The 27,007-nt window shown below is 38.9% G+C and overlaps 2 protein-coding genes across 5 annotated transcripts; both read right to left on the bottom strand.

The window, feature by feature from the left end:
- Positions 1-9,776: 9,776 nt before the first annotated feature.
- On the bottom strand, positions 9,777-11,523 carry LOC133891192 (subtilisin-like protease SBT3.17). The gene is made up of 3 exons (XM_062331911.1): positions 11,188-11,523; positions 10,997-11,094; positions 9,777-10,197 (listed from the first exon to the last, which is right to left on the bottom strand). The coding sequence occupies exons 1-3, from the start codon at positions 11,367-11,369 to the stop codon at positions 10,118-10,120; spliced, it is 360 nt and encodes a 119-aa protein (XP_062187895.1). The 5' UTR covers positions 11,370-11,523; the 3' UTR covers positions 9,777-10,117.
- Positions 11,524-12,516: 993 nt separating this feature from the next.
- Positions 12,517-26,574, bottom strand: LOC133891104 (uncharacterized). 4 transcript variants are annotated; one of them, XM_062331812.1, is made up of 9 exons: positions 26,271-26,572; positions 22,171-25,026; positions 22,004-22,084; positions 15,964-16,116; positions 15,457-15,620; positions 15,237-15,384; positions 15,016-15,138; positions 14,725-14,812; positions 12,517-13,003 (listed from the first exon to the last, which is right to left on the bottom strand). In XM_062331812.1, the coding sequence occupies exons 2-9, from the start codon at positions 24,862-24,864 to the stop codon at positions 12,825-12,827; spliced, it is 3,630 nt and encodes a 1,209-aa protein (XP_062187796.1). In that variant the 5' UTR covers positions 24,865-25,026; positions 26,271-26,572; the 3' UTR covers positions 12,517-12,824. The 4 variants fall into 4 exon arrangements, 3 of the variants coding, with proteins under 3 accessions (XP_062187796.1, XP_062187799.1, XP_062187797.1); XM_062331815.1 differs by having other exon boundaries at positions 22,228-25,026; XM_062331813.1 differs by having other exon boundaries at positions 22,171-24,966.
- Positions 26,575-27,007: the final 433 nt, after the last annotated feature.

The raw sequence follows: 27,007 nt of genomic DNA, 5'->3' as shown, positions 1-27,007 counted from the left end.
GTATAGGTGCTACCGTAAATATCACGATGCTACTGCTCGGCTGACCATGGACTTGTTCAGCTGGTCAACATACCTGCTCAGTGCTGGTCACAAAGCACGACGCGACCACTCGAAACTGGTAGAGGAACACGACGTGACCACTTGGAACTGGTCGAGGAACACGACGCGATCACTCAGAACTGGTCGAGAACTCGAAGCATCTGCCCAGAGCTGGTCGAGGAACGAGTCGAGGAGCACGACCACCTGTGCAGAGCTAGTCGTGGAGTTGATTGAGGAGCTGGCTAAGGAGTGTGATGCTCACGATGTTGGATTCTACTCCAACTCTTCTTCCACTGTGCTACATGTCTAGTGGTAACGATCTATGATCTCCTACTAGCATGGTTTCCTATGTGAATGTAGTAGAATTTTTTGTTCTAGGCTATCGTAGCTTACGTGTTCCCTTACAATGACCATCGCCGGTCATGATACGTTGATTATGGGTTTGGGTCAAGCCACAATAAGACTCCCTATGGGTAGAAAATTAGTAATCGAGGATACACTCTTGTATCCCGATTTAACAAGTACCTTACTCAGTTATAAAGACATTCGTCTTAATGGCTTCCATATTGAAACTCAAATTGAGAATGATGATGAATTCCTATTTCTCATCAAATCCAATGGATTTAACAAGGAGGTCCTTGAGAAATTTTCCTCATTATCATCTGGATTGTACTATACGTACGTCACACCCATAATACATGTTGCGTTTAAAATCATTTTTTAAAATTTGATAAGTTCAAGACTTGGCATAATCGCCTTGTCCATCCCGAAATTGGGATGATGAGAAAAAGTATTCGCAATTATGTTGGTCACAACATAAATATTGCAAGATTATCATAATCATCTGATTTTGTGTGCATCGGCTGTGCCATAGGGAATTTAATTTTACAGCCCTCTTACCTTAAAATTAAACATGAACAAATTAATTTCCTTGAGTGTATTTAAGGAGATATATATGATCCAATTCAACCATTATCCGGACCCTTTAGGTACTTCATGATACTTATTGATACATCTACTCGCTGGTCCCATGTGTGCCTCTTGTCCACACGCAAACATGCGTTTGCAAAATTAATAGGTCAAATTATAAAATTGCAAGCTAATTATCCTGAGCAAAGGATAAAGTCCATTAGAATGGACAACGCCACTGAATTTTCTTTATGAGCATTTAATGATCATTGCATGACTCTAGATATCACTCTAGAGCATTCACTCCATATGTTCATACTCAAAATGGTCTAACTGAATCTCTTATCAAGAGAATAAAATAGATTGCTCCACCACTTTTACAAAATTGCAAATTGCCTACATCATATTGGGGTCATGCGGTCTTACACGCCGAAGATTTGATTCAAATCAGACTAACTACATATCATGCAATGTCCCCATTGTAAATCGTACGTGAAAATCAACAAAGTATTTCCCATATGTGAATTTTCGGTTGTGATGTGTTCGTACTGATTCCACCACTACAGCGTACTTCAATGGTCCCCCATAGAAGATTGGGTGTATGTGTGGGGTATAATTTTCCATTAATTATAAAATACCTCGAGCCTCTAACAGGGGACTTATTCACCTGTCATGAGTGGAATAACATTTTGATACTTAATCTCATTGGTGGTTCAAATGGACTTATCCATGCAATTAATGGATGTGGTGATCGCTTATGTATATGGGTCACTTGATTTAGACGTATGTATGAAAGTCCTTGAAGAGCTTAAAATTTTGAATCCAAAGGAAAATCGCAATATGTTTTGTGTAAAGTTGCAAAAGTCACTCTATGACTTGAAACAGTCAGGTATAATGTGTTACATCTGACTAAGTGAGTTCTTTCTACAGAAAGGTTACTCTAACAACGATGATTTTCCTTGTGAGTTCATCAAGAAATCCTTAATTGGATTATGTATCATCTCAAATTATGTTGACGACCTCAATATTACTGGAACCACACAAGATATAAAGGAAGTCAGTAATCATCTAAAAACAAAGTTTGAGATGAAGGATTCAAGCATACCAAATTCGCTTAGGCTTATAATTTGAGCATCTCCCATCAGAGATATTAGTTCACGAATCTGCATACATTGAAAAGATATTGCAAAAGTTTAGTATGGATGAATCATATCCATCAAAACCCCTTATAGTCGTTCGATCCCTAAATATGGACAAAGATCCATTCCGACCTAGGGACGAAGGTGAAGAATTATTGGGGCATGATGTCCCATATCTAAGTATCATAGGAACACTAATGTACCTTGAAAATTGCACAAGGCTTGATATTGCATTTGTAGTCAATCTTTTGGCTGAACATAGTGCTGCTCTGACTAAAAGATATTTGGTTGGTGCAAAACAGATCCTAAGGTATCTGAACAGTACTAGAGATCTTGGTTTGTTCTATTAGAAAAATCAAGATATGATCACGATAGGTTATATTGACACTAGCTATTTGTCTGATCCTCGTAATGCAAGTCACAAATTGGATTTGGTTTTCTATGTGGTGGTATTACTTTGTAGTGGAAATCATCAAAGTAAACTCTTGTTGCTACTTCCACCAATCATTTTGAAATAATAGCTTTATATGAAACCTCTCGTAAATATGTATGGCTTTACAGAATGATAAACTATATTCAAGGATCATGTGAGATTAGTTCATCAGAATCTCTCACTATTATCTATAAAGGTAATGCTACTTATATTGCTCAGATACAAATATGTTATATAACGAGTAATATTACAAAGCATATTGCTCCTAAGTTATTTTTCCCACATGAGCTACAAAAGAGTAGAGAAACAAATATTTTGCAAACAAAGTCATGTAAAATCCAAGCAAATTTATTCACTAAGTTATTGCCCAAATATATTCGTGAAATTGGCATGTGAAGACTTCGAGAATTGTATATAATATATATATATATATATATATATATATATATATAGGACACCTATTCTATACTCCTAGGAGTATGTACTCCCACATGCAATATACCACCTAAACAAACATTTTATACTCTTTTATCATTTTTAGTATACTCTAATACTAATTCTAAGATACTCCAATATGAGTTGTATGAAAAAAAATTCAATGTTAGCCTTTCATTTTTGCTATATACTCTTTTTTATACATAAAAGAAGTATATACGCAGATTAAGATAAAAATCATGGAATTTCATAAAAATTTTCGTGGGATTTGTATTGTAGTATCTTATAATTACTAATGAAGTATATTTAAAGTGATAAAGAAGTATAACACACGTGTAAAAGTGGTATATGAGAGGTGGGAGTACATACACCCAGGAGTACATACTAGTTTTCCTATATATATATATATATATATATTGCACTCTTTTTTCATTTATGAGTTTTACTCTCTAGTTTTCTCATATAAGCTTTTTAATAAAGCAATATTAATACAAGCACATATGCCATATCATTTTCTCTAAAAATTTTCCCCACTGAATTTTCAAGGAATTTTTCAATGGCATATTACAATCACAATTCTTCTCATATTTTTTCTATAGGGTTTTGAAGGTTACTCATTGATCTATATATGAAGGACGAATGATCAAAGAGGAGTGGTGCGGTTGATCGAATCTTAGCAAATAATTGCTCTAGGCAGTTGCCTTACCGCCCGTTAGGGAGGAGATGTCTCTCCAACGGGTACTTCTTCTCTATGTATATATACACAAGTGAATCAATGGAAAACCTACGAATTCCCTTCTATCTATTCTATTCTATTGTGTCAATAGAGTTCTAACAAGAAGATGCTTCTCAGGCGACTGCACTCCAAACCGGCGTTTTTCTCCCCAGGAACCCAACCACAGATCCAAAACAGGGCCAGGGAAACTAATCATCCAACACAGGAGTTCTTAGAAGACGAGGGAAAATCAATGCTTTGATCCCGATTATACAGCACGAGCCCTCCAAGATAAAAAACGTTGGCACCAAACAGAAACCAACATATGTATATGTCCTTAGAAACCAATAATATATCCTACTGAGTTAAGGAGATATTACCCACTTTTACCATCTAATACTCCCACCACACTTGGACCCCCTCTGGACTCATCGTCATGCACTGCCATCTTGTCGCCCTTGTCAAGACGATCACTATGTAAAAAATAGACAAAAGAGACATAAAATTAGTAACATATCGTAATATGATCTATCACTTATGATAATAGTGACGGATCGTAATTGTGATCCGTCATTTATTACCAGTCATAAGTGATGGGTCATCTTAGTCCAGTCATAAATGATGAGTTAAATTATGACCCGTCACTTATTACCAGTCATAAGTGATAGGTCATCCTAGATCAGTCATAAGTGACGAATCAAGTTGTAACTCGTCACTAACGAAAAACTTAATAGTGACGGATCATCTGAAACTTGACCCATCACTAATGACTAATTTGATAAAACATAGCAGATGGATGAATTTTAATTAATCAATCATTAGATATATTAGTCAATCAGTTTACTATCACAACTTACTTAATTTTTTTCTTATATAGTAAATATGTACATAGCATGATGCTATAGTTTTTTATTTTTCTCTTATTTTTCTTACCTCATCAGCATTAGAATAGAAATCATTGTATATTTATGCTCAAGTTTGATGTAAGGGGTAGTGGCTATAGACACAAACACGCCTTACAAAAATGGTGCAGAAATTTTAGAGGTGAGAACTCAATCTTTGAAGCCATTTTTAGCCTCAAAACATTCACAAACTCGATGAATTTGGGGAGAAACGGATGTAACTTTTTCTGTAGATGTCCGTAGAGTAAAAAAAAAAATCAAAATCGAAATCCGTATGTAAAAGTTATGTCTATTTTATCGAAGATCACTTCGAGTCAATTATTTGGTAATATAGTCATAGGTAATGGTTCGTAACAGTGACTTGTCAGCTAATTAGTCACAGATGATAGTGGTTGACCCGTGACACCTATGACCTTCGGCAACGAAGGTTAAAAAGATAAAATATCTGTTTTCTATCGCAACGACGTGATAGCTGAGGTTGTAACGGGTACGTACACGAGGAGAGGTCACGAGTTCGATTCCCACAGAATGAAACGATTGAAAGTAGTTTGAAAAATGGTGTGGCTTATGGGGCATATGTGATAGGCCCTATGTTGGGTGGCTCGAGGTGAAAATATATATTTTTTAACTTTTTCGTGTCAAAAAATGTGAAAAAGTTATGAGTAATCGGTCTCTATTATGACCCATCACTTATATATTTTTTAACTTTTTCGTGTCAAAAAATGTGAAAAAATTATAAGTAACCGGTCTCTATTAGGACCCATCACTTATATATTTTTTAACTTTTTCGTGTCAAAAAATATGAAAAAGTCATAAGTAACCAGTCTCTATTAGGACCTATCACTTATAAACTTCATGAGTGACACATCAATTTATAACTCATCACCTATAATTTTATCTTAACCTGTCACCAATAACAACTCACTAGTGACACGTTCAAAATAATAGGTACAAGATCCATCACTAATATACGCTAGTGTCTATTACCTATGATTTTGTTTCACGTAGTGACTCATAGAGAATGTGGAGGGAGGATGAGGATGACGAGGCGATGATGTTGCATGCCGTGAGCAGCCGTGGGCCACGATAGAGGAGGAGCGTGTTCCCTCTGATCGTGGCATTACTTGTTCAGGACAGCAATTGTTATCCAGGTGGTCACGTTAGTACAATTTTTGTAAATGTTTTTTATAGGTATGACATTACTCGTTCAATCCATGACTGAATACTCCTGAGTACGCCACCCAGTGGAATTCCAGATAATTTCGTTCATTCTAGAGGTGAACGAAAAAAACCATTCGGTCGAAACATTTCAGATGCGCTTGAACCTTTTTAATATTAGTTTGGCAATATAAAATTAATGTCCATGCAAATTTTGGTGTTAGTAAAGTGAACCGGAACCTTTTGTGCTATTTATTAAAAGACGAGTTCGATACAGTATAATCAAAATTATATTTTACAACAAAAACTATGCAAAGAAATGGTCCTTATGTAAAGGTAGCTTCTGCTTGAGGGGGCTCAAATCCATTCTATACAACACTATTTGTAAAAAGAAGTTGGGCTAAGGCCACTACCATTGCCTTATCTCTGAGATGAGAGAGGTTAAGGCCATGTTTATTTTAGCTATCACAATCTGTAAATTGAAACAAACAGATTCTCATCATAATCTACTTTATAACAATCTAGTCCTTAGATTGTAACAATCCAGTTCTTAGATTGTAACAATCCAGCAATCTAGGTTTCACCTGCTTCTGTAGATCGTACAATTTAGCTTCTTACAATGTAGTTTTCTCATAATCCACAATTTACAAGATATTTTTCACAATTCTTAGCTGAAACAAACATACTCTAAGATATTAATATTAAGAAATAAGCTTTCAATACATACATGTGTGCTACTAGTTTTTTAATATCTTCCAAGGCAATTAATTGTCTCACAAGAAGGTGCCTTCTGTCTAGGATTTCTCAAAGTGCTACTCCCTCCTATCAAAATAGATGTTGTTCTAAAATTGAGCATAAGTATTATGGTGAAAGATAAAATAACCATCCTACTATCTTTTAATATCATTAATTGCATGAGAAATGAAACTTGTATTGGGAAGAAAGCTATTTAATGGAGAGATAAGACTGGAAAATATGGACTAAACTTACCTTGAAATTGTAGAATGTAATATATTTTAAACATTTTATAAGAGGCTAAAACGTCATATATTTTGATATGGAGAGAGTAGTTTCTTCCATAAGAAACGAGTCTATTCTCTCTCCTTTTTAAATTGCTTACCGTATCAGCTTTTTGCCTAGTTGAATACCTAATTAATGTCTAAGAAATCAGCCATGCTAAATCACTATAAGAGGCCTAAGGCCACTCCTAATACTAGTTTTTTTTAGTTAATATGACAAACAATTTAATATGACAAACAATTTAATTATGATAGATGATGAACATGTTTCTTATGGAAGAAACTTATTTTTTGAAAAATCCTAGATGACTTGTAAGACAATAAATTACTTTGTGAGTCCTCTCATCTAGGATTGTCTCACAATCATCTATAAGAAACAACCTCATTCTCTCTCCTTTCTAAATTGATTGCGTGGACTAAGAGAAGGCACATGTTCCAAGAACCTGATCTAGCCATTGCAATGGAGCCGATTCACTTCTTGCCCCTGGCCCCTCTCTTTTCTATGTGGATTCATTAGTGACAACTAACCAATGGAGTGTCCTACATTGATTGTACTAGGAAAAAGAGCACAACATACAAGCGTATGAGAGTACATACTTACTACTAGACCAATGTTTTGGTGGAAGATGGCCTAAGCATCATGTTGTTGTTGTTCTTGTAGCTAGATTTGCTTGTTACCAAAGACCTGTGAAATGCTAAATGGATGCTCGTTAATAAGTGTAAACATGCACGTGTCGTTAATAAGTGCAAACAACTGGTATCATCACCTAGGTGTACCAAACCTCTCAGCACATTCAATGTATGAGAGGAAGATTATTGAGAATTGTCTCATATTGTTTGTGGGAGAAAAATATCAGAACTTATTAGGACTAGTCTTTTGGGGATTATGGTCCAAGTATCACTTTGTCATTACTTTGTGTACCTAGGCTTTTCTTTGTAGTCGAAAGAAGCGGGGAGCGTTAGACTGGGCTCATTAAGCAGTCCGAAGGCATGCACGCGTGTGGTTCGGCAGTGTGAGCGCCAACAGTTATGTATGTCTTGAACAAGCTCGAAGCAAACGTCATACCACATAATTCATATGTCGGAAAAATCACTAAATTCATCTTCCCTAACACATCACAACATCACAAAATCAAGCTATGGAGCGTGACACACAATTGAAGGTACAGAAATATAACCAACCAATAGGCCCAAGTTCTTGTTGTGACCCATAGTCCCAAGTTGGATCCCCATCTCCACCTCTTTTCTTAACATTTTTCCTGAGAGATCGTCGACGAAGTGAACCTGTGGATCATGGTGGGAGCAAAAGGGCTAGGTGCCTTATGGTCAGGTTAGGGACTGCTATATTGGGTCGCTCTACTTTGTTCCAATGGCGCGTCAGTAGCATGTAGTCTGTCTTTTCTTTCTTTCTTTTTTCTTTTGGTGTTTGCCTCTCGGGGCTTTTCTATTTGAATTGATTTTTTCATCTATCTCTAATACAAAATACGCAGTTCTCCTGTGTGCCAATAACAGAATCATTTTCCACCGTAGTATTGGTACAGGAAGCTTGTTGCAGAAAAGAGTATCTAGAACTAGAAGAGTACTATTGAAAGTGGCGCATATCACAACCTTTTCCCCCCCTTTTTTTTTGTATGTATGAGGAATGAGGCAGTCACACCGACCAGATAGGCAAGCATGTTACAGCAATTAATTTGTCGCAAATAAAAAACGTGCTTACGTGATCCTTTTTCCGTACAGGTGATGTCCTCAAGTTGTTTTGCTGCGTGCCGAAAGAAGCAGAAACGGCTACTGGACTTTTAAAAAAAATTGGGTCTGCTCCTCTGCTCTGCTCTGCACTCCAAACCTGTAATGGAATACGTTATCTTGCTATTCTGCACAACCACAGCACTGACTAACCTGTGAGTTCTTATAATTTGGGTTCTGTAGTTAAACTGGAGCCGCCTTGTTGCCCATAGCCTCGCATTGTGTCACTGCAGTTGGTAGGCGGGAAAGTGGTTCGGTTCAACCGATGCGCACGCCGGATTAGATAAAAAACGCACAGCCTTTTTTGTCTTAAACTAAACATGTGGCTAGCTGATTCCATATTTAAACTGCACATAAATGTTCCTCTAATCTGAAGAATAGTGAACATGATTCTACTCACTAGTTACCAGCTCTGCTCTATTGGATTGGGCAATGGGGATTGAAGAATGTGAGCCTTCCCTCCCTCAATTTTTTTTTATCTTTTAAATCTGAAAATTGCAAATATATGTGTTTGTTTTCAAAAATTGCAAATCTATACTCTGTCGTCCTTCCAACAGGAACAGGTTGTTCTGAGAGCATTGCAACGTGGCATTTTTTGGATTTTTAAACATGTCTCCAATTGAAAGGGAGACAAGTCCCCGTTCCAGTGATTGGAGTATATAGATTTGCAATTTTTGAAAATGGACTCATATATTTGCAATTTTCGGATTTAAAAATATAAAATAAAAAAGCTCTCCCTCCCTCTAGTGGCACTGTGACAGCAGAAAAAAACCAACAAAAGTTCCCTCTGCTTTTCTGCAAACTGGTGAGAAAACCAACTAACAACCTACAGCTTTGCGATAATGCGATCAGCTGTACACATTTAGCACAGCGGGTGGGAGATCATTTTTTTTAACGTATGCTACAATATATTTTTCATGTCTTCTTATTATATCGTTGTGTCTAACAGTAGAATAAGTTACAATTTTGTGCTGCTTCCAACTAAATTTCTTCTAGGAGCAGGGGAAAGTATATGGGGATAATGCGTTGTTATTGTTATTATTATTATTATTATTATGTACTGAGTCAGCACAACACGCGCTGGTCGTTTTCTTTACTGAAAAACAATGCTCAGGATTCGGGAAAAGGGGACAAAACAGCACGTCTGCAAGCCTCGAAATGTTCTGAAATCTTCTCAATACAATCCCGTCATGTGCAATCTCATGCATCCACTGCGTTACTGGACAAGGACAGGTAATCTGGTGTGAAACACCTCCCAATCAATGAATGATTCAGTATGGTCAATTTCTATTTGGCAAATTATTTAATACCTCTTGCCAGCAGATAGTATATTTGTATATGTAGGACATTTAAGGATTGGAGTTTCAGTTACAACATTCAACACTTGTGAATACACTGGATTACCCTAACTCCCTAAGTGGTACACTGGCTATATACCTTGGAGTATATAGAGAAGGCTCAAGGAAGAATGGCACTAAATTCTGATCGTGTAACTTGTTCTACAGTACTGTCAGACACCTGTGTGTGCACACACACAAGCGGACACTTCACACGTGCATAAACACGATTAAACATGATGAAGATTACAGTGCTAAACTATATACCCTCTTAGAGGGATGAAGCACTCAGTTATTGATGTTGTTGATGTAATTGTCCTGAAGAGAGTACTTCACTTCAGGCAGCGCTTGAACAACGTCAGGATGCTCTGGCAAAAGCAAGCACAAGAATTATAAGTTTTGAATTTTTGGAGAATGTTTGGAAGTACAATTTTGATAACAAATAGTTCAATTCCTGCATGTAGGGATCATAAAAAATTCCTGCATTCCGAACGAGGACTTCCATGTTCGTGCAACAGAGAGAAGGATAATATTATGAACTACAGTGTCTGTTTTAGTGTCGCTACTCTTTTCGCTTTTCTTTTTCACTCTGAGAGACTTGGAGAGTTGGAAACGGAAAGTGTTTTGCTTGTCTTGTACACAAGAAAGAGACGAGAAAAAGAGCAACTTTCTAGGAGGATGTCAGGTGCACCTTTTACTCGATTTGTACTTCACAACGTATCAGATTTTCAAATAGCCAGGAAGATCTATATGTTTGCTTCAGTTAAAACTATGGAATTATGCATGAATATCAATATATGTTTGGCGGAGTTATAATCTTTCTCAGCCTTTTCGCTAATGTCAAGTGAATCATCAGCAAAGGTATCAACCACTGAACATTGACCTCGGAATTGCCAAAAACTTGACTAGAATCTGCCAATTGGTCTTAAAAACTTTATTTTTTTGCATTAGTCAATTACGAACTATGCATTGGCACGGTCATGTGGAGTGGAGACCATGTGGGAGATTTTACTAGTAAAGAAAACTAGACGAATTAATGGAACCATTCGCCCAAGATTCGGTTACACGCTAACCGAGGTTCCCATCGTCGCCGGCGGCATGAGATCGACAAGAAATGAGTCAAGGATCGCAAAATCGATAGCTGGGAGCATCAAGAATCGAACTCACTCCGCAAGGCGGCGAGCTGCGCTGGCGTGAGCTTGGCCGCGAACCCGCTGGCCACCGTCTTGTAGCTGTAGATCAGCGCCTCCTTGGCTCTCTCCTCGCTGGCGATTTGCAAAGAAACGAATTGTCAAACCAAAGATCGAAGACGACGACCAGACCAAATAAACGCTGCCCTGGCCTCTGTCCTCTATTACCTGCCGAGCGCGGCGGTGAGGATGCCCATCTGGTACTTTTCGCAGTTGACGCCGCTGGCGGGAGGCTTCACCATCACGATGTACACGCTGGCGTGGTGCTTCCCCCTTCCCGCGGCCGTGGCCTCGGCCATGGCGACTGCGGCCAAGAGGATGGCGAGGAGGAAGGCGCACGGGCGCGTCATCGTGCGCTGATTGGGAGAGGGAGATGGCGAGGGTGGTGGTGGACGCGCGTGTCTGTGGCGGGAAGGAATTGAAGCGAGGGAGCCGAGCCGATGGTTGCTTATATAGCCGCGGCCTGTTGTTCAGGGTGCTTAATTTATCCAAAAATATATTGGGGATAATTTATAATTTGCCACCCAATTCGATAAAGCTCTGGTCTACAATCTGATTTTCTTGAACTTTGTCTACAATATGATTTTCTTGAATAATCAACAACTAACTGAGCCGTCCGAAAAAAAAAGCTTTGTTCCGTGAGTGAGATATTATACTTTAAGGAACTAGTACTATGAATCTATGATTCATATTCTTTTTTATTGTAATTGTAGGTCGTTTTAGCTTTTTCAAATATTCTCTAAATATAAATTATTCTCGAACTTCTATGTATTTTTTTCTCTTTTGTTTCTGTCTTATCCTTATTTAATAAATACTATCACTCTTACACTCTCATAACTAAATAAGTTATCTTTTCTAATACAAAATAAATAAAAGAGCAATAAAATCATTTAATCTACTTTTTTAATTATTATGTATAAATTTAAAACGACCTATATTTATAATCAGAGAAAGTATCAGAGAATCATACCGTTTGCCTGATTTCAGTTAAACCAAGGAGACTCCTACGAACTACTGAAAATTTCACCATTTCTTGCTCATATAAATCGCAGCACATGTTTTGCACTCAACTGAATGGGCACAGCAAGATTCATCATTTATGACTCTGCGTCGTTTTCCGAGGAGAACTAGTGAACATTGACTTTTCACAGCCTCCAGAATATAGTATTTTTGGGACCAATCCAATCATGAATTAATTACTACCACACCATCAGTCTAAACTAATTGCCATTGTCAGTACTTGTGTTCGTAGCTGATAACCAGTGTACACAAACACCGAAAAAGTTCTTAAACAGAAACTTTTTAGATGCTCCTTTGAGAAAGAAACATAGTATTACGGATGCAATTTTTACATTTTCTAGGTCATTAGGTCAACCCATAGCTAAAAATAAATAAATTAAAGACTCACTTCCACCCAATTAAGTTAAGAAAAAAATAAACTAAATGATAACTTAGAACTACTTATTAGGTACCCACTTGCATCACTACATAGTATAATGAAATCCAAAGGTGTTGTATGGAATTTCTTATTCACAGTTTTGAGTATATTACAACACTGCTTTCTGTTTATGGGAGAGGGGCTGTCAACGACCATTCTCCAAATTCCAAATAAAGCTGTACACATCACAACATCCAAGATAGTCCGGTACATCATTGGATAAGCCCACCCAATGAGACGGTATAGATCAAAGCACTAATTTTCACGCCACTCTATAACATACATGTATATATTACTCTCCAGCCGAAAAAAGGGGAAAACTACAAATTGGTGCCTAAAAGGGAGTACTCCACCTGCACTGCATCCTTTATCTGGTGACCTTCGCCTGATTTGCTGCAACGGACATGGAGCGAAGCCGTCCAGCTATCTCTGTGAACGCTGGGCGATGTGCCGGATCCGGGGCCCAACACTGCTCCATTAGCCGCCTCCACTCGGGATCACATGACGCTGGCACAGGAGGCCTCAAGGTGTTGTTTACAATCCCCCCTGCAACAGGAGTTTCAAGAGCCCCACATTACATGCTAATTGACAGAAACAATAAAATTCCAAGGTCTTCACAAAGAACTGAATTCACACAAGTACAACCATTATCATCGAACGATCAATATTATGTACCAAGCTAACTCAAAATCTGGCAACCAGTGTGAGGGACTGCAGAATCAATAAATCAATTTCAACTAAAAACATATAGTTCGCTTCCACATTAACTCCGGAATTCAAAACCATGGTCATGTAAGTTCAAATATATTCATCAATTCTTTAGGCCCCTTTCGAACTGTTTGGCTTGTGCAGAAGCTGGCTTATGGAAGAAGCTGGTACGAGGAAAGTTGTGCTTCTCAGTTCAACCCTAGATTCTGCTTCTTCATAAGCTGGTGAAGGATCCTGCAGTTCGGGAGCACTTTGTTTTTTTTTCTTTCTTTGGTTGCAGAAGCAGAAGTTGTATCAAAGGGGCCTGCATCCCATGCTTTCAAGCAAAATAGATATAAGTGTTTTGTTCTGTCAGTGATTCTGTCTAGTTCAACCGTTCGGCTGAACCGTGGCCCTATTTGTTTGGGTTTGGCTTTCGCTTTTCCTGAAGGAAAGCTGAAGCCAAACAAACAGGTGGCTTTAACACCACTCGTGTAATTAAAAGCCAAAAGTCAGTTGGGAGGTGCTTTTGTCGGCTCTTGTGGGTTGGCCTTGCCTATAATACCCACATTGAGGCGAGTTTTACTTGCAAAATCCAGAATACAAAAGTTTGAATTTAGAGTTCCAAATTCTTTTGGACTTCTGAATATTTGAAATCAAATTGAAAATTTGAATTTTCAACTATTTTGAAGTTTGCCGTACTTGAAACCTATATTTTAAATGTTGTACTTAATTTTCAAATCTTGAAGTCTTTCATAATTGAAATCAGAATCCAAAATTCAGATTACAGATCTCATATTCAAATTTAAAAACACATATATCTTCCAAAAATCAAAAAGTTTAAAAGTCAAATAATCACAGTTTGATCAATTTCAATTTTTTAATCGAAACGTTCAAGAAATTTCAGCTAACTCAAATTCAGTCAACCAGTCAGCTCGAAAAAATTCATACTACCAAACTAGGTGGCTTGGCTTTTAAGCCTCTTCTCTGGGAAACCAATTAGATGCTGCTTCTAGAAAAGCCACAACCAAGACAAAGAGAGCCTATGAACGTTCAAGATGACACGTTTCATTGTGGCCCAATAGTTGGAAGCTCAAGTCTCTCAAGTCCAAACTCCAAACATGTAAAATGTGATTGTTTATTTTCTTATACTTGGTGGAATGTGCTTCCTTTTGCCAAATATGGAGTACATAACATGATAATTGTATGGAGGTGGTCGACTCCAATAGCAATACCACAAAGAGCATGAATTCAAGAAGAATACTTCCTCTGTTCCTGGCTGTCGGATATTCTCAGACAATTAAAGCATTTCTATTTTAATTAAAGCACAAACAAGTGTCCACATATTTTAATTAAAGCATTTCTATTTTTCTTTTTATGCAGTTTACACAATCATCAGCCATTCAGCCCTTGTATAATTGAATCTCAACAGATGAACAGAAATTTGTAAAAATAACAAAGGGTAGATGACTCAGGGGAACATCATTTCCTCAAAGGGAAAAAAGAAAGCAAAGGAAAATGACAAACAGCATTCTCAAGTTAAAACAACTTTTGAAAATTGTGTATGGGTTAAAACATACCTATAATTGCGCCATAATGCATATTGGCATAAGGTTCTTCACCAGTGAGGATTTCCCACATAACAATACCAAAGGAAAATACATCAACCTGTGCCAGTGGAAATAATACTCATTACCCTAAATATAACTTTTTATATACAGGATAACTAAAACAAATATGGATATTACTGCTGCTGAATTAAATGAATATAATAAATCAACAACCTCAAAGTAACGATAAAGGATAGCCACATGTTGACTGAGATCATGAACCAGTATGCTGGGAAAAAAATCCAAGACTTATGTTTTTACCTTCTCAGACACTTTATTGCTACTTCCGTTGAGCAATTCTGGGGCCATCCATGGGAGAGTCCCTCTTACACCACCTGAAACCAGGGTATTCCTTTTTATTTTGGATAAGCCAAAGTCACCAACCTGAACAAAAATGATAAATTCATTTCATGAGGAGAAATGCAAAGCGATTGAGATATGCACAAAACAGTTATATAACACTAAATGGAAGCACTGCTCACTTTACATATAGGACGTGATTGATCTTTAAGATTTACAAGCAAGTTATCACACTTCAAATCAAAGTGCACAATATTTTTCGAGTGCAAATACTCCAGGCCAAATGCTGCATCCATTGCTATGATAAGCCGCTTACGACGATCGAGATATCTGTCCAGTAAGAGAAACATTTTGTTATTCACAGTAAAAGAATAGGTTAAAAGAATCACAGAAAGTAATTACTTGTCCTTGCGCTGCAAGACATGTCGAAGAGAACCATTAACCATGAACTCAGTCACAGTTGCCAAGGTACCACCTGGCCCATCTTTCACAACACCATAAAAGGCCACAACATTTGGATGGTGAAGCTTCGAGAGAATTTCAGCTTCCCGCCAGAATTCATGTGCCTGAAAAACCACCAAGTATGGAATGTCAATTCTGATGCTCCAAATGTCTGCCAAAAGCTATTAGATTATGCTGAGCTATGGTGGAAGTGGGGCATCTTAATTAAAATCTTGGTATAGCCGTGCCCTGTCTGGTCTGGTGCATGTAGCTATTGCTAATCCATGAAATAACTGTACAACAGTATCCCTAAGTCTCTAATATGGTCCAGAGTTGTTATACTGCAATAGTGCCGCGACCTTTAATCTCATGGCCTACAACCATATTTTTTATTACTCGGAAAATATAATGGCAATAACATATGAAATGCATATCACAAATGTACAACAATGGTGGTTTGGAGCTTACTAGTCTTTCTAGCTCTGAAGACCGTCCTGTAAAACAGCTTTTCTTTATTCTCTTAATGGCCACATCGCTTCCCCTCCATTTTCCATGGTATACAGTTCCAAATGTGCCAGAACCAAGTTCCCTAAGCTCTTCAAGGTCATCATTCTTGATGATCTGTGGAGAAATGTTTCTAAGTTCAATATTCCAACGATATAGTTCATAAAGAAAATAATCAAATGAGTGTAACAGGCATCTTAGCCCTTTCCAGGCACAACAATTGGATCTACCAAACATGGATCTACCAAACATGAGACATGCCATTCTTTATGGCCTAATTTAACAAATTAATTCACAAATGATGAACATGATGATACACTATCAACCATGCACACACAAATCCAGGACCTGTGGGCCATCTCATGGAAATTACCAAAATATTAAAATGTCCATTCCATACACGAACCTAACAAGGAGCATAAAGCAACCGCAAGAGAGGTAGATTACCAAAAGTCTCGTGGATTATTAAAATCTGCACCCGTTTAGTGAGAGAGAAAAAAGAATATTTCAGCAATGCTAAGGCTCATCTCGCAGACTATTTTCTAAAGCAGATTACCAAAAGTAATATCAAAAGTATCAAACTGAGGAAAACATTAGTTATAATCTAAGTTGATCTTGCCTCAGCAGGATTAAATCAAACTGAGATATGCAACCTCATTGTACCAGATTTTCTAACTAAAAATGTGTATAGCTAAACAATTATTTAGTGCTATATCCTATAATGTCGTTATTTCCAAAGATATTGTGAGGATTAAAGATAACTTATTCTCTACATAAGTATAATAAAGATCAAAAGGGATAAGAGGTTTTGATGCAAAAGATGAAAAAGGATACAAACTTTACATAAGCAGTAGATTTCACCGAGTATGTTCAGATACAATGTTACATTTTATTAATTATCTTGGTAAATACCATAGTAATAATCCAACTTGTTTCTTTGTACTTGAATTTAATTAACCATAGTTTAAAATTTGAAGTCCCCCCTCCCCCCAAAAAGAAAAGCAAATGGTGCTGTGGCAGCTACAATGATAGTTGTGGTATGCTATAACATTTAACTGAAATAGCATCTGGTGTTTATCCTAGTGCCTTTTGTTTTCAGCTAGGGAAGAAATTAGACAAGGCAAAGCCAGACATTTAGCTCACAATGGTTACAGAAAAATTCAAAGCCCATGAACTCAAAAGTCCCACAATGTTTTAGAAAAATGCTAAAATATAACACAGTTAAACAACTAAAGCAGCTTTCAAGCATACATCATTCGTTCATGGAAATCTAATATGTTGATATGCATGCCATAATTATCATTTGAATTTAAATCCCAACAGAGCCTCATGCTAGATTCCTTGTTATCTTTAGATCGAACTTTAGGTACTCTCCTCTATTTAGAAGAGGTTGTGTAATTCAGATTAAGCAATAATAAAGTAAAGTCTCCTCTCCTATCTAAGGTTCATCTGAACACATGCAAAAGTTCAAGATTGGACCTGTTTTTATTAATAATCTCTTTTTAAATGTCATTTCTTTTTAAATGGGAAAGTAATAAATAAGCACCAATCTAAGAGAAGTTGTTGCAATCCTTAAACAGGATTGTTTTAATTGTGATTATCATGTTGTCACATCAACACCCAACATCTCTAACAAAATAACGCATCAAAACAATAGGTCTTATCGCTTCACGACAAGGGCTCTTAACAAACTGGATCCAACATATTGCCTCACTGTGTTGTAAACGAACACGAGTGAGCAGGGGCTTTCACATGACCGAGACTTGGACCGGGAGACGTCACATAACCACGAGTAGGGGCTGTTTGGTGAGTTGAGAGCTCTCTGGGGGTCACCCTTGTGAATATGTATTGTACTGTGAGTGAATGAGTTGCCCCCATGAGAGGGTTGCATGGGATATACATAGGCTATGGGCATAGGCTTGTACAAAAGATGGTCATGCTCCTTAGGTCGATGGTGTTGACCGAGGGAGAAAAAAAAAGGTCCCATGACAAGTGAGACCTGTGGGCCTAGCATTGTTCCGTCGGAGCCCTCAAGATTTGCATCTCTAGAACTCATGGGAGCCAAATCCCTCGAGAGTCGTGTCGACAGGATTCACGAGAGTTGCGTCCCTCAAGAATCGTGTCTCCAGGATTCCTGGGAGTCGAGTCCTACAGATAATGTGTCTTCAACCCCTGGGTCTTTAGACAGGCTAGGTGTCCACGTAGGCTGCAGAGATTTTTCTAACTACTACTAATGTGGTGTGAGTTCAAGGGTTCACGGAAGCAGAGTAATATGTGAGTTTGGACTTAGAACATAAAGGGCAACGGTGGGACTTGCTCCCAACCGCAATAGGAGGCTCTAATATTTGCTGACTTGGTGGAAGAGAAGTTCATGTCTTGCTTTACTCTCCTTAGCACACCATAGGCAGCCTTTGTAGGTTTAAATGCCACTAATTGACCTACCAAACTAAACACATTTATATAGAAACAAAGACAATAAATCTAAATTCAATAATCTTGTCTCTAGCTTAATAAATTTACCCCCCCTGATGCTCCTACTTCAAGTCGACACAATTGGTGAAACTCATGTTGTGGTGCCTACCACAAATGCCACCTTGGGCCCACACTCGCGCTGATACTTCTTGCCAATATATGCGTTCCCAAAATTTCCTTCTAGTCCTTAGCACTGCGTAAGCATTTCCCAAGCGGTTAGAGAAAGCACTCGACGCGCTGTATTAGCAACTCCCATCTACTACAGTTGAGGTAACTTTGACCAACTTAAGGGACCAAGGATCGACCTGGCCATCGACTATATCTCACAAGGAGGCATTTAAGTTCGAAAGAGTATTGTAGAATTGCTTGAGAAGATCCAAAAGAAAAACATTATGAATTTTGGACTAGGCTAGCAAGGGTAGGCGACAGGCTACTAACTCACTCTCGTTGTGGGATTGTGCCATAGTATGGTCGAGCAAACTTGGAGCGCACAAGCTTGTCGAAGAAGGTGCAGGCAACCTAGTTGGTGACATAGGGATGCTCCAAAATGATGGAAGTTGGCATACTAGGAGAACATGATGACCATCTTGTCGCCAACCTTTGGAAACCCCTCATTAAGGGAGATACGCCGGAACGGCTGATGGGACTTCCAAAGGTCAGAGAACTTTGGGAAGGTGGAGGCATTTGATCTTATTGCGTTGAAATATGTAGACCCATGGGAAAACTCAGACCATCTTGTGGGCATGAGAGTTGTAGAAGGATGCTATTGAAGATGAGCGACCTTTTATACACATTCAAGCTTTCTGTCGTCTGCCTCGGCGAGGAGTTGCGGCCACAGTGAGGACACATATGGCATGCAAATCCTATTGTTGTGCAACATCAAGTCGTCTACCTTGGCCTAGGCCTTGACAACCTCTCCTAACATTATCTTGGTACACACACTAATGTGACCACAAGTTGTCGTAGAATAGTAAAGACGACAAAGCCGAAGAACTCCGATCTTACAACACAACATAGAAGTGGGATGGAGACGTGGAGGTGATTGATCGTCCTCTAGACCACGGCGGGACATGCTCCTTGATGTGGTAGGAGGCTCTAATCTTTGCTTATTTGAGGAATGGAAGTTTATTTCAAGTTTTATTCTCCTAAGCATATGATAGGTAAACATTGAAGGTTTAGGCGCCACAAATTGGCCTACCAAATTTAACAAACTTGCTTTGGAAACAAAGCCAATTTAAGAAATGTACCTCCAACTTAATAGTTAACACACTTAACAAAGCCAATCAAGCGTCCAAAGAATTTCCTGTGTATTGTGTTTGCTTCAAGCCGAAGTAGTTGGCGTAACAAATGTTGTCATGACTGTTGCAAACATCGTTATGGGCCCACTCTTGCAGTTATACTCTTGCCAATAAACATGTCCACAACAATTACACATTACAATTTCTCAAGCCCTCAAACAATAACGAAGTTTAAAATTGTCTTGGGGCCATGGACGAAATCTTTGGTAGCACAACTACAGCCGGGTGCAGTAGGGATATCAGACCCTGCATGATGAGATCAAAGGCTTTGATGCTGGGTCAAGGACATGACACATGCTTGGTGTTGTTCAATACTAAAAATGATGGTAGTTGAGCAAGAACCAACACAAGGCAAAATGGGAGTTCTTCCCTTTACGACATGCCACACATCGTGGTAGGGACAACATGGTGGCATTCCAACACATGATACCCTTTGTGATCCACACTATAGACCGATGTTCTTAAGGCGGCCAAGCGAGGCGTGTCAACCCACCCCCTTCTTACTGCCTAGGCAATTTAGGAGGACACCTAGGCAACGCCATATATGCAATAGAGTACAAAATAGAAGAGAAATTAAAGAGGAAGTGAAGAGATGGGCTAGGGGTTCAACCCACTCAACAACCTAGCCCATCTCAACCCACCACACGTCCACACCTAACAAGTTCATAGCCGTCGCCTCTTCACTTCTTCTCATCGTGCTTCTCATCACCCCCGATCTTCCCTTCGCCATTAAGCAGTATCGCCTCCACTCTGTTCCCTTCCGTCTCCTACATTCAATCATCCACACCATTGCAACCTCCCTCTAGATTGAAGACAACAAAAACAACAAGGGTAGCACAACTGGAAATGGCAGGTGACGGCATAATCCAACCTAGGAAGGGCAAGCAACGGCGAATTGAGCTAGAGAAGGGCAGGCAATGGCGGAAATAAGCAGGAAAAGGGTGAGAGATGTCGAAATAGATCCAGAGAAGGCATGCACGTAAGGCGACATGGCAATGCCTCACCCCTGTCGCGAGCTAGGTACGTTGTGTCACCTAGGCAACACCCAAGGTCAACGACTAGGCATCTTCTTAAGAACCTTGCTATAGATGTTAAAGCCTAGGCTGGTGGTGCAGAAAAGACAATGCATGATGGCATTGCCATATTGGCCTTCTTTCTTTGCCAGGCACAATCTCCACTGCCAAGATTGGCAACAAAGCAAATGTAGAGATGTTTTGCACTTCTCTAGGAAAGCATGATGTTTGCCATGATGGACTTCATCTTATTAAGTAGGGAACCCATAGAAGCTTCGACAATTGATGATATGTTGTTGGCTCTCATCCCAATGTGAAAACCATAGTTCACAGGTACAAGAATTAAGAATTGGGTATAGATCTATGGGGGCAAATATTAGAGGGAGAGAACTTTAGAAGGAATACTTTACTTCATTGATCTTCATCTGAATAACACCACCTCTCTTAAGAGGGTACCTAAAATTTAATCTAAAGATAATAAGGAATCTAACCAAACACGTATCTCTAACAAGCTAACTTATTCAAGAGACTATCATATCCATAAAACCAAATCAAGACTCTTTAGGCTAAATCTCTTTTAAGAGTTAAAACACATGTTGTTTCAAGAAACTAGAGTCATAGAACTTGAATATATGTCTCGATTACCTCGTTTTGGACATGATTGCAAAATGCAATAACTAGAAAGGGCAAATAGGTGGTTTGATCAGTGTGAAGAAACATCAGCCAAGTTATGGGCAAGAATTGACATGTTTGAATAATTTTATGTGACGGTGGACAACTTTATATGGAGACATATTTAACTAAAATTATCAAGTCAACAACTAAAAACTCAATAAATGAAAAAAAGATTATTGGACAAACAAGTTGGAACTCAACTAGTTACTTGTCCATGGTGGATCCAATTTTCCATTTTTATAGTTGGATTTAGCCAATTTGTGACCATTAATTGGCAGGTCCCAAAACTGATCAGGAGCTGTTTCAGATCCCTTGTTTTAGCTACTTTTTTTTACATCTTTTTGCTGCCTTCCTTGCTATTGTTCCAATTGTTTCAAAGTTTAATCAAGGCAGCACCAAGGAAAGAACATGCTGGTTTGCCTACATACAGATACATAGACAGCAGACAAATTCTGGTTTGCCTACAACCATGCAGCCTTAATATGTAAAAGGACATCACTACTAGGAAAGAGCATAAACGTCTCTGCAACCAAAAGCCATTTATACCTGCAAGTATTCAAAATCATTATCTTTAAACGAAGCATCCATAACCGGTCCAACAGGTCTACCCTCTTCGTTCTTTGGTTCCTGACACCAAGTAAACAATCTTCAATTAACAAACATCAACATCACAAAACAGACAGAACATCATACTTCTTTGTAGACATGCATACTTCAAACTCAGGAAGAGATGGCATCATCTCATGCATATTTGTATAAGGATTGTCAACCTGGAACCCTTCAACATTCTTCAACATCGATGGATTGTCGATCTGTGTTGAGATAAAACTTGGAGGTGAAATACTAGAATCACCATTGGTGTGGGAAGGTACTGGATGTGTTTCCGCATGAATATCATTCTGAGCCAAACTCTTCACATTAGTTGTGTCATGCTCTAGATGTGCAAACTGGTAAACTCCCTCCCCAATCTTTGCCAGGCCTTGATCCTCATCTTTATGTGGAAACTCATTTTGTGCAAGATTTCTGAAGAATGACCAATGCTGGGGTTCATAATTAGGCATGTTCAAACTAAGGACAGGATCGATAAAAGGACTGGAGGACCGTGCTGTATTGTTAGCATTTGCAAAGAAATCAGAAAGAATGTCAGGGGAGGCCCTCTCATTTGTACCACCAGCAATGTCTATATTCTGTATGTTAGGGATAATAGGTTCCTTGCGAGAAACATCCACAGAGCTGGTGGAACATGGAACAACAGGATCACATTCAACATCAGTTGGGAGTGCAGGCTTTGGAACATCCCAACTAACATGATGTGGCACAGCAGAATGAGGTCCCAACTGATTAGTTGTTTCAACATCTTGAGAAGTTTCCTCATTGGGTATCCCTTTAGCTACAACCTGTTCAGCTGCACGGGAAATTTTCTCTACATTTCTAGTACTCATGTCATTTGAGGACCCCTTTTCAACAAGTAGATGTTCACTAAATGGAGAAGTCTGGTGTGCAGTATCGACAAATTCTTTCTTAAACTGTATGAGACTATCATCAACAGCTGGATCATTCAAATTTGTTGCCTGGTCTGCTAAATTTGATTTTTCAGTCCCCTCAAATGCCGAGTCAATATTTTCTGCAATGTATTCCTTTGCAACACCAGACTGTGATTGACAAATTAGAAATTCAGGATTAAGTGAATCCTCTGATTTAGATAATCGGTTCAGAAAGCCTGCTTGCTCCCTTGGAATCCGCTCAGAATGAAAGACTCGCCCAGGGTGAGGTGGCGGATTCTTATAACTGTGATCCATCATGTCAACCTGTAAGTCAGAACAGCCAGATGCAAAAGCTCCACCGGAGTGACGATCATCTTCACTAATATCTGAACCCTGTGTTGCAGACCTAGCTCTTGATGCGGTACAAGTCTCTAGGCTCTTCACACTGTCACTTGGCTGAAGAGGAGATGTTAGACCTTCTTGAACAGAAGCAGTAGGGGGGACTCCTGATTGCATATAGTTTGAAATAGAGGAGTCGTGATGCACCATATTAGCACTCAGATTCTCAAGGGATTGAAAATAATCTAGTTCATTACTTTTGTGAGGCATTTTACCAGAAGCCTGTTTCTCCTCCTTCATTGATCCTTCCATCAGAGCCTCCTGATGAGACTGTTGATCAAAAGATTGCTGTGAAGCAGTTCCTGAGTAAGGTGAATACTGGGACATATATCTATAACCAGAAGGTGCAGATAGAGGAATAGATATCTGGTTCTCAATGTCATAAAATCTTTCACTGGCAGCTGCATTAGAGTAATCAGAACCCTGCACATTCTGCATCCCATGGCTATAGTAAGAATGCAAATTTGCAGTATTATCACCGGATAGAGCCGGTGGCATTGGTCTTGAGAGCATTACAGGGGGCACGAAAGTCGATGCATTCACTGTATGCAAATTCGAACTGTCTCTACTTAAGTTTGCCTGCCTAGTATCAATGTTGAGATTAATGATCTGATCCAACTCATTGATGGACGTATTTACTAAACCATGCCCACTTGACGAATCCACGGCTCCCCCATCCATCATGTTGATGGCAGCAACATACTGGATCCCAGAATCACTATCCATACTGCCCAGGCTGAAACTCATGTCGTCAAAATCAATGGAGGAAACGAGGAATATCCTAAACTTCTGGGACCCATCCCCACTATCAAGGAAACCACATTCTTCCATCATGTTTCTCAAATCTTCATCATTTGAAACTGAGATCAAGGCATCAAGATCTTCACCAGGTAACTGATACTTGATAACGTGAGGTTGATTATAGATGGCTGTTGTCTTCTGTTTAAGCTCCTGCCATGAAACAGTCCTACTGATTCGAATTATATGCGTCTCACCACCAACATATCTAAGCTTTCCATCACTTGGTCGGGGTAATATTTTCCCCCCAAAGCTACAGAGAATTTTTATCATGCTCGATGAGTCTGAAGCCTCAGAAGAAGCATAGCCACGGGACAGTCCTGGACTACTTCGACCACCGGATGGAGTTCGTGCTGACATAGTTGACATGTGTCTACTTCTGTTTTCATTTTTAGCAAAAGGTTTTCTTTCAACCTCATCTGTTTGCTGATTATCTGAGGTCAAAAAAACCGATGCATCGAATCTAGTTTCTGCTCCTGTTCGATGACCACCAGGGTTTACCCTAGAATCTTTGTGATCAGCACCAGAAGTAACATTTTGATCATGAAACATTCCAGGAACATGATGCTTCTTGGATATAGCTCGATCTCTCATGAATTCAAGAGCAAACTCCTCCCCGGTCTGAATTGAATAGTTAAGGACAGGCTTAATGGTGCCTGCTGAACTTGAGGATCCACGCATGGTGCTTTGAGCTGCAGAGAGAACATCATCTTTTCGAGGTTCCATCAAGCTGTCCTGGCTAAAGTATAACAATGAAGCAAGATATACAATTCCTTGTCATGTTATCCATTTAGCTGATAGTAGTTCATTGCCCAATATCCTTTTTATCTGACAAGAAATGTGTCAGTAGTTGAAAAACACAGAACACCTAGTAAAAGGTAGTCCAACCTACAACAAAGGACAATGATAATGCTTAGTAAGAAGCATGTGGCATAAGAGTGTGTATAAACTAAAAATCTAAGTATCCAGGTCAATGTTGAGGAAACAAATATTCTGTTGTGTTTGGTACCATATTGAGTGGCGCTACAAAAACCTTGATAGAGGAAGGATTGCATTCAAACTAATGCCAGAGGCAAAAGGTATTACAAGATAATAGTCTAATGATGATGAAAAGAGGATCTAGCCAAAAACTATATCAAAATGACAGATTGTACAAGATCTGAAGCTTCCTTAGTCAATTATTGAAGCATGAACAAGTGTTCTCTGATGAAAATATACAGATCACAAGCTGCACTCAGATTGCTTGAGGGTTCATGATAAAATTATGATAATTTGAACAGTACTACAGCAAAATTGCATTAGTTCTCATGACATATTTCTAAATTGACAGACAATATATGACAAAAATAAAGTAAAACAATTTATCTTCTGAGTTCAAATGTGAAAATTAGATCTTTTTCATTGTTACATTTGCTAATCACAGATGTGTCCACCAACTTTATTGTAACAAATTTATGTTTTATTTTGAAAAGTTGTCTATAGTTACATTTGAATACTTTACTAGCATGATACAAAATTTTTCAAATGGATGTTACAATAGAACAATTAAAAATCCATTACACAATTTTGAGTCCAAAATGCAACATTAACTCAAACTTGGTACCGGTGCACATGATAACTTTACATGCATCAATTGTAAAATATAAAAGTACATAAGTAAGACAGTTTGACCAGCCCACTGAAGGTTGCAGTGCATGGTGCCACCGACGGTACAGGCAGGCCAACTAATTGGTTCTAAGCATCTTTCTCTGCTTCTCCAATCTCCATAGCAAACGAACAGGACACACCTCTAGTTGAAGGCTACAGACAAAATTTCCTTGAAGAAACCACACAACCACAACATTTGCACCACTTGTTGCCGAAATTTAGAAATTCTCCACAAGACAGTTAGGTTCCGAGGTGGACAATCACAATCAGGCTAGCAAGCTTTTTATTCCCTCTAATGGGAAACGTGAGGAAAAATTTCCACTTCGGTCAGAAACTGATAGTACGATTTATGGTGTCACAGCGAGTAGGTTAGCAACCAATCCAATACCGGAAGCACGCAACTAATCCAACCCCCACACAAAGGCTTGATCACCGCACATTCAGGCAAAGGAAGAATGAATCAATCGAATCTAGCAAGGACTCACCAGCGGAAGAAGGTGGCCTCTGCTGCCGAGTCCGGGAGGAGAAGTAGCTAGGGTTTGTGGGTCGGAGCAGCGGAGCCCTGGAAGCGGAGGCGACGGATGGATAAAGAGGGAGGACGCGAGGAGAGGGGAAGGAGAAAGGGAGAAGGATGCTGACTTCACGCCGGCCGGCACCACGCGGCGCTTGCGCGGCGAGCCAAATCCCAATTGTGTGTCATCGCTCGTGGGGTGGGGGTGCTTATCTGGAGTCGAGGCAGAGTTTGGTGGGCAGGGCAGGCAAGCAAGCAAACGTCGTCGACATGTGTAGGCAATGCGTCCGTCTTGCTTTGCTAGTTTTGTTATGCTTTTGTCTGATTTGCTTTGAATTAGGTAAAGATTCTTTTTCTGTTAGTCTTGGGGTGTCCTTTTGAAGGGGCTGTTTGGAGCTTTTGTCTATCAAAAATGGATTTTGTTAAAACTTGCAATAGAAAATCTTTGTGCTTTTGTTAGGAAAGAGAAAAGCGAGGATAACAAAGGTCTTTGCCTTGTCAAGAACATATTTTGTTAAGACGCGTAACCGAAAATCATGTTTGACTAGGAAATATAAAGGAAGAGACAAAGCTATAGTACCTCGCTCGAGTGTACCGGTACTATAAAAAAAATAAATCTAAGCAATTCAATTTCATCCCTTGTGTGTCACATAATTTTAAACATACGCACTATCTAGATCTTGATACGTTGAAGTGTGCATTCAGGTCTTC

Source organism: Phragmites australis, chromosome 14 (genome assembly GCF_958298935.1).
Source record: "Phragmites australis chromosome 14, lpPhrAust1.1, whole genome shotgun sequence".
Taxonomy (NCBI): domain Eukaryota; kingdom Viridiplantae; phylum Streptophyta; class Magnoliopsida; order Poales; family Poaceae; genus Phragmites; species Phragmites australis.
This window is presented reverse-complemented; position numbering and strand designations above follow the sequence as displayed.

What these genes read in the sequence shown, in the direction of transcription:
- LOC133891192 (XM_062331911.1), bottom strand. Translation starts at nt 11,369, where the DNA reads ATGACGCGCCCGTGCGCCTTCCTCCTCGCCATCCTCTTGGCCGCAGTC. An exon ending in CTCACCGCCGCGCTCGGCAG is followed by an intron (nt 11,095 to 11,187) that starts GTAATAGAGGAC and finishes GCAAATCGCCAG; the next exon opens with CGAGGAGAGAGCCAAGGAGG. An exon ending in GCAGCTCGCCGCCTTGCGGA is followed by an intron (nt 10,198 to 10,996) that starts GTGAGTTCGATT and finishes TGCTTTTGCCAG; the next exon opens with AGCATCCTGACGTTGTTCAA.
- LOC133891104 (XM_062331812.1), bottom strand. Translation starts at nt 24,864, where the DNA reads ATGGAACCTCGAAAAGATGATGTTCTCTCTGCAGCTCAAAGCACCATG. An exon ending in CTTCAGAGCTAGAAAGACTA is followed by an intron (nt 15,621 to 15,963) that starts GTAAGCTCCAAA and finishes GTGGTTTTTCAG; the next exon opens with GCACATGAATTCTGGCGGGA. An exon ending in GTCTTGCAGCGCAAGGACAA is followed by an intron (nt 15,385 to 15,456) that starts GTAATTACTTTC and finishes CTTACTGGACAG; the next exon opens with ATATCTCGATCGTCGTAAGC.